The sequence below is a fragment of the Brachyistius frenatus genome, unplaced genomic scaffold (assembly GCF_029030835.1).
Source record: "Brachyistius frenatus isolate BFR_SWC_R1_liver_20210118 unplaced genomic scaffold, ASM2903083v1 Contig_619, whole genome shotgun sequence".
Taxonomy (NCBI): domain Eukaryota; kingdom Metazoa; phylum Chordata; class Actinopteri; family Embiotocidae; genus Brachyistius; species Brachyistius frenatus.
The window spans coordinates 27,501-41,505 of record NW_027211218.1 but is presented as its reverse complement, the minus strand read 5'-3'; the positions used below and the strand labels follow the sequence as shown (position 1 = coordinate 41,505).

Below are 14,005 nucleotides of genomic sequence, written 5' to 3'. Positions count from 1 at the left end.
TTTCATGTTTTCATGGTTTCATGTTTTCATGTTTTCATGTTTCATGGTTTCATGTTTTCATTTTTCATGTTTTCATATTTTCATGTTTCATGGTTTCATGATTTCACGTTTTCATGTTACATGTTACCATGATTTCATGTTTCATGTTTTCATCTTTCATGTTTTCATGTTTCATGGTTTCACATTTCATGTTACATGTTTTCACGTTTCATGGTTTGATTTTTTTCATGTTTTCATGTTTCATGTTTTCATGTTTTCATGGTTTCATGGTTTCATGTTTCATTGTTTCATGTTTTCACGTTTCATGGTTTCATGTTTTCATGTTTCATGTTTTCATGGTTTCATGTTTTCATGTTTCATGGTTTCATGTTTCATGGTTTCATGTTTTCACGTTTCATTTTTTCATGTTTTCATATTTTTGTGGTTTCATGGTTTCATGGTTTCGTGTTTCATGGTTTCATGTTTTCACGTTCCATGGTTTTATGTTTTCATGGTTTCATGGTTTCATGTTTCATGGTTTCATGGTTTCATGGTTTCATGTTTCATGATTTCATGGTTTCATGATTTCATGTTTTCATGATTTCATGTTTTAATGTACATGGTTTCCTGTTTTCATGATTTCATGTTTTCATGTTTTCATGATTTCATGTTTTAATGTACATGGTTTCCTGTTTTCATGATTCATGATTTCACGTTTTCATGTTTCACGTTTTCATGATTTCATGTTTTCATGTTTCATGATTTTGTGTTTTCATGTTTCATGTTTTCAACTTTCATCTTTCATGTTTTATGTTTTCATGTTTTCATGTTTTCATGCTTTCATGTTTTCATGTTTCATGGTTTCATGTTTTCATGTTTCATGGTTTCATGTTTTCACGTTTCATGGTTTTATGTTTTCATGGTTTCATGGTTTCATGTTTCATGGTTTCATGGTTTCATGGTTTCATGGTTTCATGTTTCATGGTTTCATGATCTTACTTTTTCACGTTTCATGTTTTCATGTTTAATGGTTTGATGTTTTCATGTTTTCTATTTTTCATGTTTCATGTTTTCATGTTTTCATGTTTTCATGGTTTCATGTTTTCATGTTTAATGTTTTCATGTTTTCACGTTTCATGGTTTCATGTTTTCACGTTTCACGTTTTCATGTTTCATGTTTTCATGTTTTCACATTTCATGGTTTCATGTTTCATGTTTTCATCTTTCATGTTTTCAGGTTTCATGTTTTCATGGTTTCATGATTTCATGTTTTCATGTTTTCATGTTTCATGTTTCATGTTTCACGATTTCACGTTTTCAGGTTTCATGTTTTCATGTTTTCATGGTTTCATGTTTTCATGTTTTCATGTTTCATGGTTTCATGTTTTCATTTTTCATGTTTTCATGTTTTCATGTTTCATGGTTTCATGATTTCACGTTTTCATGTTACATGTTACCATGATTTCATGTTTCATGTTTTCATCTTTCATGTTTTCATGTTTCATGGTTTCACATTTCATGTTACATGTTTCATGTTTTCATGTTTTCATGTTTTCCCGTTTCACGGTTTCATGTTTTCACATTTCATGGTTTGATTTTTTTCATGTTTTCATGTTTTCATGTTTTCATGTTTTCATGTTTTCATGTTTCATGGTTTCATGGTTTCATGTTTCGTGGTTTCATTTTTTCACGTTTCATGGTTTGATTTTTTTTCATGTTTTTGTGGTTTCATGGTTTCGTGCTTCATGGTTTCATGTTTCATGTTTCATGATTTCATGATTTCACGTTTTCATGTTTCATGTTGCCATGATTTCATGTTTTCATGTTTCATGGTTTCATGTTTTCATGTTTCATGTTTTCTTCTTTCATCTTTCATGTTTTTGTGTTTTCATGTTTTCACATTTCATGGTTTCATGGTTTAATGTTTTCATGTTTTCATGTTTCATGATTTCATCTTTCATGTTTTCAGGTTTCATGTTTTTATGTTTTCATGTTTTCATGGTTTCATGTTTTCATGTTTTCATGTTTCATGGTTTCATGTTTTCATATTTCATGGTTTCATGTTTTCATATTTCATGATTTCATGTTTCATGTTTCCATGTTTTCATATTTCATGATTTCATGTTTCATGTTTCCATGTTTTCATGGTTTCATGTTTTCATGTTTGATGTTTTCATGTTTTCATGGTTTCATGATTTCACGTTTTCATTTTTATGTTTTCATATTTTCATCTTTCATTTTTTTATCTTTCATGTTTTCATGTTTCATGTTTCATGTTTTCATGTTTTCACATTTCATGGTTTCATGTTTTCATGTTTCATGTTTTCATTTTCATGTTGTCATGTTTCATGTTTGCATGTTTTCATGGTTTCATGATTTCATGTTTCATGTTTTCATGTTTCATGGTTTCATGTTTTCATGTTTCATGGGTTCATGTTTTCATGTTTCATGCTTCCATAATTTCATGTTTCATGTTTTCATCTTTCATGTTTTCATGTTTCATGATTCATGATTTCACGTTTTCATGTTTCATGTTTTAATGATTTCATGATTTCATGTTTTCATGTTTCATGTTTTCCTGATTTCATGTTTTCATGTTTCATGTTTTCACGTATTCAGTTTCATCTTTTCACGTTTAATGTTTTCTTGTTTTCATGATTTGAAGTTTTCGTCTTTCATGTTTCAATTTTCTTGTTTCATGTTTCATGTTTCATATTTCCTTGTTTTCGTTATTTCTTGTTTTCGTGGTTCATGGTTCCTGTTCCATCTTTAATGATTTCGTGTTTTCAGGTTTCATGTTTTCATGTTTTCAGGTTTTCATGTTTTCATGTTTCATGGTTTCATGGTTTCATGGTTTCATGATTTCAGGTTTTCATGTTTTCAGGTTTCATGGTTTCATGATTTCAGGTTTTCATGTTTTCAGGTTTCATGGTTTCATGGTTTCATGTTTTCATGTTTCATGGTTTCATGATTTCATGTTTTCATGTTTTCATGTTTCATGGTTTCATGGTTTCATGATTTCATGTTTTCATGTTTTCATGTTTCATGGTTTCATGGTTTCATGATTTCATGTTTTCATGTTTTCATGAGCGGAGCCTCAGTTTTCAGGCTCCTCCCCTGTGGAACCAGCTCCCAGTTTGTGTTGGAGGGGCAGAAACCCTCTCTAGCTTTAAGATTAGACTCAAAACGTTCCTTCTTGATAAAGCCTATGGTTAGGGCTGGCTCAGGTAGACCTGAACCAACCCTTAGTTATGCTGTTATAGGCCGAGGCTGCTGGAGGACCTCGTTACATGCTGAGCTTCTTTTCTTTCCTCCTACTCTTTAACTGACTCATACCTCGCCATCTTTTTCTCTCCCATAGTTTCTTCTTATTATCTGTTGTCTCCATTCAGTTCCTTCGCTTGTGTAGTTTCTGTTCTTTCTTTTCCAGATGTCCCGTCATGGAGCTGCATGTCTCTGCTCTGCGCTTGTCGTCTCCACCAACAGTTCTTCTCTTCTATCTCTATGCTGTCCTTTTCTGTCTCTGCTCTCCTCTCACCCCAACCGGTCGAGGCAGATGCTCCGCCCACCTCTCATTCTGGTTCTGTTAACAGATGCTCCGCCCACCTCTGATTCTGGTTCTGTTAACAGATGCTCCGCCCATCTCTCATTCTGGTTCTGTTAACAGATGCTCCGCCCACCTCTGATTCTGGTTCTGTTAACAGATGCTCCGCCCATCTCTCATTCTGGTTCTGTTAACAGATGCTCCGCCCACCTCTGATTCTGGTTCTGTTAACAGATGCTCCGCCCACCTCTGATTCTGGTTCTGTTAACAGATGCTCCGCCCATCTCTCATTCTGGTTCTGTTAACAGATGCTCCGCCCACCTCTGATTCTGGTTCTGTTAACAGATGCTCCGCCCACGTCTGATCCTGGTTCTGTTGGAGGTTTTTCTCCCTTAAAAAGGAGTTTTTTTCCCTTCTACCTTATGTGGGAATTGTTGAATTGTTGGTTTCTCTGTTTAATGTCATAAAGTTCAACTGTAAGAACTTTAACGTGTTAAATGCCATGAAATAACCTGAGTTGTGATTTGGCGCTGTAGAAATAAAATGTAATGGAATTGAATTGAATTGAATTGAATTGAATTGAATTGAATTGAATTGAATTGAATTGAATTGAATTGAATTGAATGTGACGTGCAGACAGACGTCATCATGAGTGCACAGCAAAACACATAGAAACAGTCCACTACATCAGAATTTGTTCAATTGTTTCCATCCAATGTTTGTGTTTGCAAAATATTTTAAAAATGTGGGTAACATGTTTCAACACATTTACATACTGAACTCTGTTATATCTGCTAATAATCAAGCATGCGAGCATGTTAGCATGTCTTCTGTCTGTCTCCAGCACACAGACATGTTTTCTGCTGCAGCCACTTGGACTACTTTACAGAGGGAAATTCAATTAACGTAGTTTTATTCAAAAGTCATTGGCAGATGGAAACTTTAATGGTCTCTGTTTATCTTGTTTTTAACTTCTGTAATAGTGTAAATAACCTCGAGCTGCTGCTCCGTGTTGTTGTGTTTGTGTGCTGCATCGTCCGGTTTAAACACGAGGTCATACCATCAGCTTAAATAAAGAGGACACAAAACATGCTAATGATGCTGCACGTGTTTACCTCTTCATCATCATCATCATCATCCTCACTGTGGTGTTCATGATGAAAACATCTTAGAGCAACTTTTTAGACAAACACCCAGTTACAGTAAAATAGTTTATTTAGAAATGATTACTCATTTAGAAAATAAGTTTAAGAAATCCAGTGATATATGAAAATAATTACTAATCAGGTTAAAGTGCAAAAATACATTTTGATATAATGCATTTGTACAAAAATAACATTAGAATATGATATTGAAAGGGAGGGAAATGTAGTGCTAACATGGCTTTGATCATTCTCAGTTTTATTAAAAATAATAATAATATTGCATAAAGTCGCGTCCCTCTTTGGATTATAAACTTCTGAACAGAATCTTAGTTCTGAGCAGTTCTTTAAGGTCCGTTTCATCTCCATCCAGATTCTCTCAGTCGGCTTCTGTCATATTTCACCCTACAGGAATATTGAGAGAGAGAGAGAGAGAGAGAGAGAGAGCTCAGATAGAGAGAGAGAGAGAGAGAGAGAGAGCTCAGAGAGAGAGCGAGAGAGAGCTCAGAGAGAGAGAGAGAGAGAGAGAGAGAGAGAGAGAGAGAGAGAGAGAGGGAGAGAGCTCAGAGAGAGAGAGAGAGAGAGAGAGAGAGAGAGCTTGTACCCTGATGGCTGAGATGAAGAAGTCTTTGGCTGTTTTCTAACTGATGTCTTTGGTGGTCTTGGTGGTCCAGTGTCCCCATCCGTCCCCGTTGCAGACTGAATCACTTGGTCTTGGCCGGCTTCAGCTCCTTGACCTGCATGTGTAACGTTTTGTGGACGGCCAGAGTCCTGGACTGACAGAAGCCTTTCCCACACTCCTGACACTTGAAGGGCTTTTCTTTGGAGTGGATGTACCTGCAGAGGAGACACATGAGGACATCACAACAGGTCTTCAAGACGCATTGACATGTCCCCCACAAGATGCTCCAACCATGTCCCCCACATGATGCTCCAACCATGTCCCCCACATGATGCTCCAACATGTCCCCAACATGTGTTGGCAGTTGTTCGACTCAACCCGACTCGACCCGATCACGTCGGTTCAGACTCAGACTATTGAATTATTCCAGCGGGTTTGAGAGGGTCAGGCTCTGTGCTGCGGTGGATCAGTGAACTATGAGGGGGTGGGGCTTTTTCACAGCTGTGGTCTGATGTGTGTCAGATATGAGGGTGGATCAGTTCAGAGACTACTCCTGTTGCGTGTGAACGATGCACAGCACCGTGACATGATCAGACCACAGAGATGGTGTAACCTTCGTGAGGACGTACTCCAAGTTTCATCCCTTGATTAAAATCAGCTCCTCAGGAGTATTTCTTTTTTCACCTGTGTCGAACAAAAAGAAACAGCAGGGAGCCACACCCAGTGAGAAGGGAGGGGTGGGGGGGGGGGTCATGTTGGCGAAACACCAGGACACATTTATGTCCACACTGCTGAAGGAAAGAGGACATGAGTCCCAGACTGTCTAATGTGGTCCGAGAAGATCAGATCTCAGTGAATCCTGGTGACTTCACACCTGAACATGCAGCTCTCTACCTGAACGCATGTTAATGCAGGTGAGGACGCATGGTAATGTACAGTAGGTGAGGACGCATGTTAATGTAGGTGAGGACGCATGGTAATGTACAGTAGGTGAGGACGCATGTTAATGTAGGTGAGGACGCATGGTAATGTACAGTAGGTGAGGACGCATGTTAATGTAGGTGAGGACGCATGGTAATGTACAGTAGGTGAGGACGCATGTTAATGTAGGTGAGGACGCATGGTAATGTACAGTAGGTGAGGACGCATGTTAATGTAGGTGAGGACGCATGGTAATGTACAGTAGGTGAGGACACATGTTAATGCAGGTGAGGACGCATGGTAATGTACAGTAGGTGAGGACGCATGGTAATGTACAGTAGGTGAGGACGCATGTTAATGTAGGTGAGGACGCATGGTAATGCAGGTGAGGACGCATGCTAATGCAAGTGAGGACGCATGTTAATGCAGGTGAGGACGCATGGTAATGCAGGTGAGGACGCATGTTAATGCAGGTGAGGACGCATGTTAATGCAGGTGAGGATGCACTACGACCCGATCATTCAGACAGAGACACTTTCTTCAGCTGCATGGAGACAGATGTGTCCTGATCCACACTGAAGGACCGCCTGCTCTACTGAAGTCCTCAGCAGAATGAGCACATGCTCAATCACAGCATATTTAAGTGTTAGACAACAAAAAGTTTGGATTTCATCTTTTAATTTCTGACAGACTACAAACAGGAAGTGACTGCCACCTCCTGCAGGTTAAAAACAATAATGCATCTGGACATATTTATTTGGAGGGAAGTGAGATCCGATCACAAACTGTCCCTCAAGATGCATTAATGCGAAGTGACGTTTAGTTCCTGTTCAGATAAAGATCTGACTCAGTGAAACTGTTCAAATCCAACACCGTTCCACTAAACAGGGATTTTTCCCTCCAAATTTATCGCATGGTTTTATTTCAATAAATGTTCAATTGATCCAACGTCTCAGCAGAAAAAGTGCAGAAAGTGAAAGACAAATGTTGCTCTTCTTTTCTCTCCCAGTAATCAAATGTATCTACTGTCCCTGAAAACTGGAGCGAAAGTAGTTTAAAGCAGCTCCTCCACCTGCAGCTGCAACAGCTCCACCAGTAACACGGTGCTGACATGCTGCACTATTATTAATGTAATGCTGTCATATTTAATCAGATATCAGTAAACCAGGACTTTTACTGCCACTACATGTTGCTGCTGATACTTCTGGACTTTTTTTTGAGTATTTTTACTTTGCTGTGTTGGTACTTTTAATTTAACAGAATATACTACATACTATATATATATTTGTTATATGCAGACAAACTTTGGTGACCTACACTGAGTGCTGTGCATGAACACATCATTTGTAGCCACAGATGGAGGTGTGCATTTTTGACTTTTGGAGGATTACATACAGTCAGATCACTTGAACTAAAGTAAAGTATAATCTTTAAATCCTCTTCTCTGCTAAAGTTTATTATTACATCTGCTGTTTTAGGATATCTAGACTGCTGAAGCTTGTATGTTTTTTGGTAGCTGGAATTGTTTGTGATTGGATTCTTGTTTTCACTCAAGTAACTGAGAGTCAAAGAGAACAAGTTTAGAGTTAAACTGATGGTCTTTATTTCAATTCTATTAAGCACTAAGTTGTATTTTACTTTCTACCAGTTTGAGGTAAAAAGACTCTGAGACAAGTTGGGACAAAATCTAGAGACTGTGTGAAAGTTTTCTTTGTTTAGTAATCAGTGGTGAGTTTCTATTGCTGCATATTTGTAACACCTGGTGACTGGAGGTCTAACGAGCAGGAGGTGTGGTCTAATGAGCAGGAGGTGTGGTCTAATGAGCAGGAGGTGTGGTCTGACCAGCTGTAGCCAACCCTGTTATAAAACCAAGAAGTGTTTGAAGCGTCAGCTTCAGCATCAAAGAGGACTCGTTGTATGAAGACTCAGAAGATGGAGACAAAGGAGTCTTTCGTTGGAGTCTCCGAAGACTCGGAGGATAAAGACAAAGGAGTCTTTCGTTGGAGTTGGAGGAGGCTGAGTATAGCTGAGTAGTACAACTGCCATCTGAGTATGTGTGTACTTTCCGTCCCTGTGCGTATATCTACTCGTAGATACTACAGGTCTCTCACTCGTTCACACCAACACCGTAACCTTTCCTCTGTTATCTGTCCCACCCGTTCCACTCATACCCTAACCTCGTCACAGGAGGACTCTGGACTGTCAGTCAGCTGCAGGACAGACTTCATCTCTGGACTTCCTTGGGCTCACTGAGACCTGGATCACACCGGACAACATCCACCCTGCTGCTCTCTCCTCTGTCTTCTCCTTCAGCCACAACCCCAGACCCACTGGTCTCTTTCTTGGACGAATTAGACGTCCTCCTCCATGTCCTCCAGTCCTCCCTAACTCTGTGGTTGTCTGACTCAGTGCTCCCAGAGAGCCACTATGAGAGCAGCAGAAATGAAATGTAGAAAATCTAACCACCCTGACGACCTGCTCACTTATCAATCTCTCCTCTCCTCTCTCCCTCCTCTCTCCTCTCTCCCTCTCTCTCCCTCCTCTCTCCTCTCCTCTCTCCCTCCTCTCTCCCTCCTCTCTTTGTCCTCTCTCCCTCCTCTCTCCCTCCTCTCTCCTCTCCTCTCTTCGTCCTCTCTCCCTCCTCTCTCTCTCCTCTCTTCGTCCTCTCTCCCTCCTCTCTCCCTCCTCTCTCTCTCCTCTCTCCCTCCTCTCTCCTCTCCTCTCTTCGTCCTCTCTCCCTCCTCTCTCTCTCCTCTCTTCGTCCTCTCTCCCTCCTCTCTCCCTCCTCTCTCTCTCCTCTCTTCGTCCTCTCTCCCTCCTCTCTCCTCTCCTCTATCTCTGCAGCCAAAAGCTCCTTCTGGCAAACCAGAATTCAATCCTCATTTTCCAACCCCAAAAAGCTCTTCTCCATCTTCTCCATCATCGTCTCCATCTTCTCCATCTTCTCCATCTTCTCCAACCTCCTTGACCCCCCTCCCTCCTCCCTCCATCCTTCCACCAAGCCACTTTGTCAACTACTTCACTAAAAAGATAGATGACATACGCTCCTCATTTTATAATCCATCTTTTGTAACTACATGTCCATCATCTTCATCTTCATCCCCTTCACTTTCCTCTTTCACCCCCCCGTCTCCCAAACAAGTTGTTACCTTGGTAACCTCCACCCCCCCTCCCCATCCCATCTCACGTTCTCCAGTCTGTTGCTCCTGACCTTCTTCCTTTTCTCTCCATCTCATCACCACTTCTCTGTCAACGGTCTGTTTCCTGAACTCTCTGAAGGAGAGAGTGAACCCTCTCCTGAAGAAACCCCCCCTCAACCCGTCTGAAGTAAACAACTACAGACCGTCTCTCTTCTTTCCTTTCTTTCCAAAACTCTGGAGCGAGCTATCTTTGACCAACTCTCCTCCTATGTCCACCATAATAACCTTCTTGACCACTAGTCTGGTTTCAACAGACCACTCAACAGAGACGGTCCTCCTTCTGTCTCTGAGCAGCTTCACACTGCTAGAGCAGCCTCTCTGTCCTCTGTCCTGATCCTTCTAGACCTTCTGCTGCATTTGACACAGTGAACCACCAGATCCTTCTTTCCTCTTTCAGGACCTCGGTGTCTCAGGCTCTGCTCTCTCCCTGTTCTCATCCTACCTCGACGACCTCACCTACCGGGGAACTTGGAGAGGATCTGTGTCTGAACCTTGTCCTCTGACTACTGGTGTCCCTCAAGGCTCCGTCCCGGGTCCCCTCCTCTTCTCTCTACACCGACTCTCTCAGCTCTGTCCTTCACTCGCATGTCTTTTCCTACCACAGCTATGCTGATGACACCCAACTGATCCTCTCTTTTCCCCGATCTGAAACACAGGTAGCAGCATGAATCTCTGCCTGTCTGACTGACATCTCTCAGTGGATGTCCTCACACCACCTGGAAATCAACCTCCACAAGACCGACCTGCTCTTCCTTCCAGGGAAAGACTCTCCCACCCTCGACCTGACTACTACCTTCAACAACTCTGTTATCCCGACCCTGACTGATAAGAACCTCGGAGACACTCGACAGTCAACTCTCTCTTACTGCCAACATCGCTGCAACAACACGTTCCTGTAGATACATGCTGCACAACATCAGGAGAATACGTCCTCTTCTCACTCAGAAGGAGGTGCAGGTTCTGGTCCAGGTTCTGGTCCAGGTTCTGGTCCAGGTTCTGGTCATCTCACGTCTAGACTACTGTAACTCCCTCCTGGCAGGTCTACCTGTTAGTACCATCTGACCTCTGCAGCTCATCCAGAATGCAGCAGCTCGACTTTAACCTTCCAGATTCACTCACACTACTCCGCTCCTCCTCCTCCTCCTCCTCCTCCTCTTCTACATCAAGGACATGGTCCAACCCTACATCCCAGCCCGTTCACTCTGCTCCTCCTCCTCCTCCTCGTCTGTCCTGGCTCCTAAATGGTAGAATGAGCTCCAACGACATCAGGACAGCAGAAACTCTGAACATCTTCCACCACAAACTAAAAACACACCTCTTCCTCCTTTACCTTGAACAGTAGAACTTTAGTATCTTAAAATAGAACTTGCTGATAGAACTTTGTAGTTTGGCTTTCTTGAAGAAATTGTATTTTCTTGATTCTTGTTGTTCTGGTTTGAACCCTCATGGTTGAAATTCACTTATTGTAAGTCGCTTTGGATAAAAGAGTCAGATAAATGAAATGTAATGTCTGAAGCTGGTGTATTTAGGAGTTTAGTTGTTGAATGACAGCAGGGACATGCTGCGATGGAGATGGTGGGAACTGTTAAAATGTCATCTAAATTCAGATAGAAACTTAACATCAGAGAGGATTGTATGAAGGTAGTTTTTTTATGCAGCATAAAAGGTCAACAGCCACGATGTGGATCCAAGTCAAACCCACCAATAGGAACTCCTGTCTCATCCATGAACATAGGCCCCGCCCACTACCTCCAACTAAACTCACACCCAAATCTTTTTGATTTGCAACGAAACCTTTTTGTGTCACGAGCAAAATTCGCAACTCTGTGACCAAAACCAACAAAACTTGAAGGGAGAAACTGTTTTCAGTCCAAATAATTTTACTTACAAAGTGGAAATCTGCTCTAAAAACAGTTTTATGCTGGAAAAAAAAAAAAAAAAAAAAGACACAAAACTACCTTCGCAGACTGAGACTCAGTCTTTAATACAAAGCCTGTCCTGGATGTCATCACGGTTCTTCCCTGGTCTGTCGGACCCTGATCGAGCGGTTCTTCTCACCTGTGGTCCCTGAGGTGGTCCTGCCTTCTGAAGGCCTTGTGGCAGATGTCACACGTGTACGGCCTCTCATCCGTGTGCGTCCTCTCGTGGATCAGGAGGTTGTAGGATTTGGTGAAATGTCGGCCGCAGAACTTGCAGACAAACTCTTTCTTGGTCTTGGAGGGCAGCCGGCCGCGGCTCGACTTGCGCTCCGGTGAGGAGAGTTTGGTCACGTCCAGCAGACATCCCATGCTGGTGGAGGAGGAGTGTTGAGATGAAGCCTGCGCTGCAGCGGCCCCCATCATGCTGAGGTCCTCCACCTTCAGGTCCTCCTGCGTGGCTGCTGCCGCCAGGTTGGCAAAGTCAAAGCGTGGCTTGTTCTTGGAGCCCTGCAGCAGCCCTGCTGAGTCCTGCTTGGGCTGCAGCAAGTGGGGGAAGATGGGGATGGAGGCCATGGAGGAGAACTGTGCAGGCAACTTGGAGAGGGTGCAGCGGGGCAGGGCCAGCGGGGGGTAACCCAGCGTCCACTGATGGAGGTGAATGGCATGCAGAGCGCTGAAGCTGTAGATGCTGTGAAAGTGATCTGCAGGCAGCTGGAGGCCGGTGGAGCTCTGGATCAGGGAGCAGTTGGCCAGCTGGAGCGACGGGTGGAGGGGGACCGGTGCTGGGAGGGTCTTACTGCTCATGGCTGCCAAATCCAGCAGGTCTCCGAACTGAGACACAAAAATAGAGAAGACAAAAACATGCTGAGTTAAAGTGATGTGTTCAGAAAGATTCTTTAAAGACAGCAGCTCACATGACCGAGGTCCGTTCACACCTCACATCACCATGAAGGTCCTGATTGGACCACAAGAGAACCACTCAGAGTTCATGAATGTGACAACAGGAAGTAGAGAGATTTCTTGCCAACTGAACTAGTGTCTTTCAATCAGTCTGTCTACCTGATGCTGGTCTCACCAAACACTCCTCTGGGTTCAGTTTTTTTGTTTTTTGTCACACATCAGACGAGCAGCTGTGGAAGAAGCCCCGCCCCCTCACAGTTCATCGATCCACCGCAGCGCAGAGCCCAACCCTCTCAGACCTGAGTCTGAACTGACGTGTTCGGGTCTGTAGAATATTTAACAATAATAACTTACAGCTTGTTAAAAGCCTTTTGCTGCGACTCTCCTCACGTGTTTATTTGCATACTGAGCGGTGAAGTGGGATCCGATCACACGAGTTCAATCGAGACGTATGTGACCACATCTGGACAAGCTGCGGAAGAATGAGCCGTAAATCTGAGTCGGTCTGATCGGGAACACGAGGACAATACACCCACTTATACTGGCAACCTGACTGCACCACGGGCCTGTCCATCAAACAGCCCCACCCCTAGACATATCTGTGGTAGAGTCCCAATATGTCATGACGATGAGTTATTTCCAGAGTAGGGAGAATATCTAACGACATCATGATGAATCATGGAAAACATTTACTGACTTTGTATTTCAGGAGAGAACATGATGGGTTTTCAATGGGAGTCTGTTATATATCATTATTATTATTATTATTATTATTATTATTATTACACATTATCTAACACCGAGCAGCTATCACCGTCACCAGGCATAAAACTAATCAGAAATATGATTTAAATTTTTGTTATATTCATGTAATATTTTTAATCATATATGTACATGCATGTACAATTATATATATGGCATGAAACAAATGGCAGCATTAGCACACACACACACACACACACACACACACACACACACACACACACACACACACACACACACACACACACACACACACACACACACACACACACACACACACACACACACACACACACACACACACACAGCCACAAAGTGTGTGTCTTTCTTGTTCCCAGAAACATGCCTGGAGCTGCTGAGGGCAGAGAGACATAATGACACCATTGAACCAGACAAATACCTGTGAGCTGTTAAATCAGGTTTGATAAGCAGGAATAACAATAGACAATAATGTTTCTTTGTGTGAGAAAGACTGATGGACAGGAGACGGAGACGGAAAGTCCTGTTAGCAGACAGGCACACCTGTTTACACTCAAAATACTTTTACTTCTGTTTGATTTCAATTTCAGGAGAAAGTATAGTTATTGTAGTTTTTAATTCACTACATTCTTCATCAGGAGTTAATTAATGCAGCACGATCTGCAAGTAGAAGATTTATCTATCTATCTATCTATCTATCTATCTATCTATCTATCTATCTATCTATCTATCTATCTATCTATCTATCTATCTATCTATCTATCTATCTATCTATCTGTCTGTCTGTCTGTCTGTCTGTCTGTCTGTCTGTCTGTCTGTCTGTCTGTCTGTCTGTCTGTCTGTCTGTCTGTCTGTCTGTCTGTCTGTCTATCTGTCTATCTATCTATCTATCTATCTATCTATCTATCTATCTATCTATCTATCTATCTATCTATCTATCTATCTATCTATCTATCTATCTATCTATCTATCTATCTATCTATCTATCTATCTATCTATCTATATATATATCTATATATTTATTATCTATAAATCTA

At 41.9% G+C, this 14,005-nt stretch overlaps 1 protein-coding gene across 1 annotated transcript in view; it reads right to left on the bottom strand.

The window, feature by feature from the left end:
- Positions 1 to 4,720: 4,720 nt before the first annotated feature.
- The window catches only part of osr1 (odd-skipped related transcription factor 1), a 14,457-nt gene continuing 5,172 nt past the window's right edge, over positions 4,721 to 14,005 (bottom strand). The window contains exons 2-3 of the mRNA XM_069688525.1: positions 11,467 to 12,158; positions 4,721 to 5,502 (exon numbers count right to left, since the gene is read on the bottom strand). Coding sequence (XP_069544626.1) covers positions 5,370 to 5,502; positions 11,467 to 12,131 — 798 coding nt within the window. The 5' untranslated portion in view covers positions 12,132 to 12,158 and the 3' untranslated portion in view covers positions 4,721 to 5,369. The remainder of the gene's footprint in view (positions 5,503 to 11,466; positions 12,159 to 14,005) is intronic.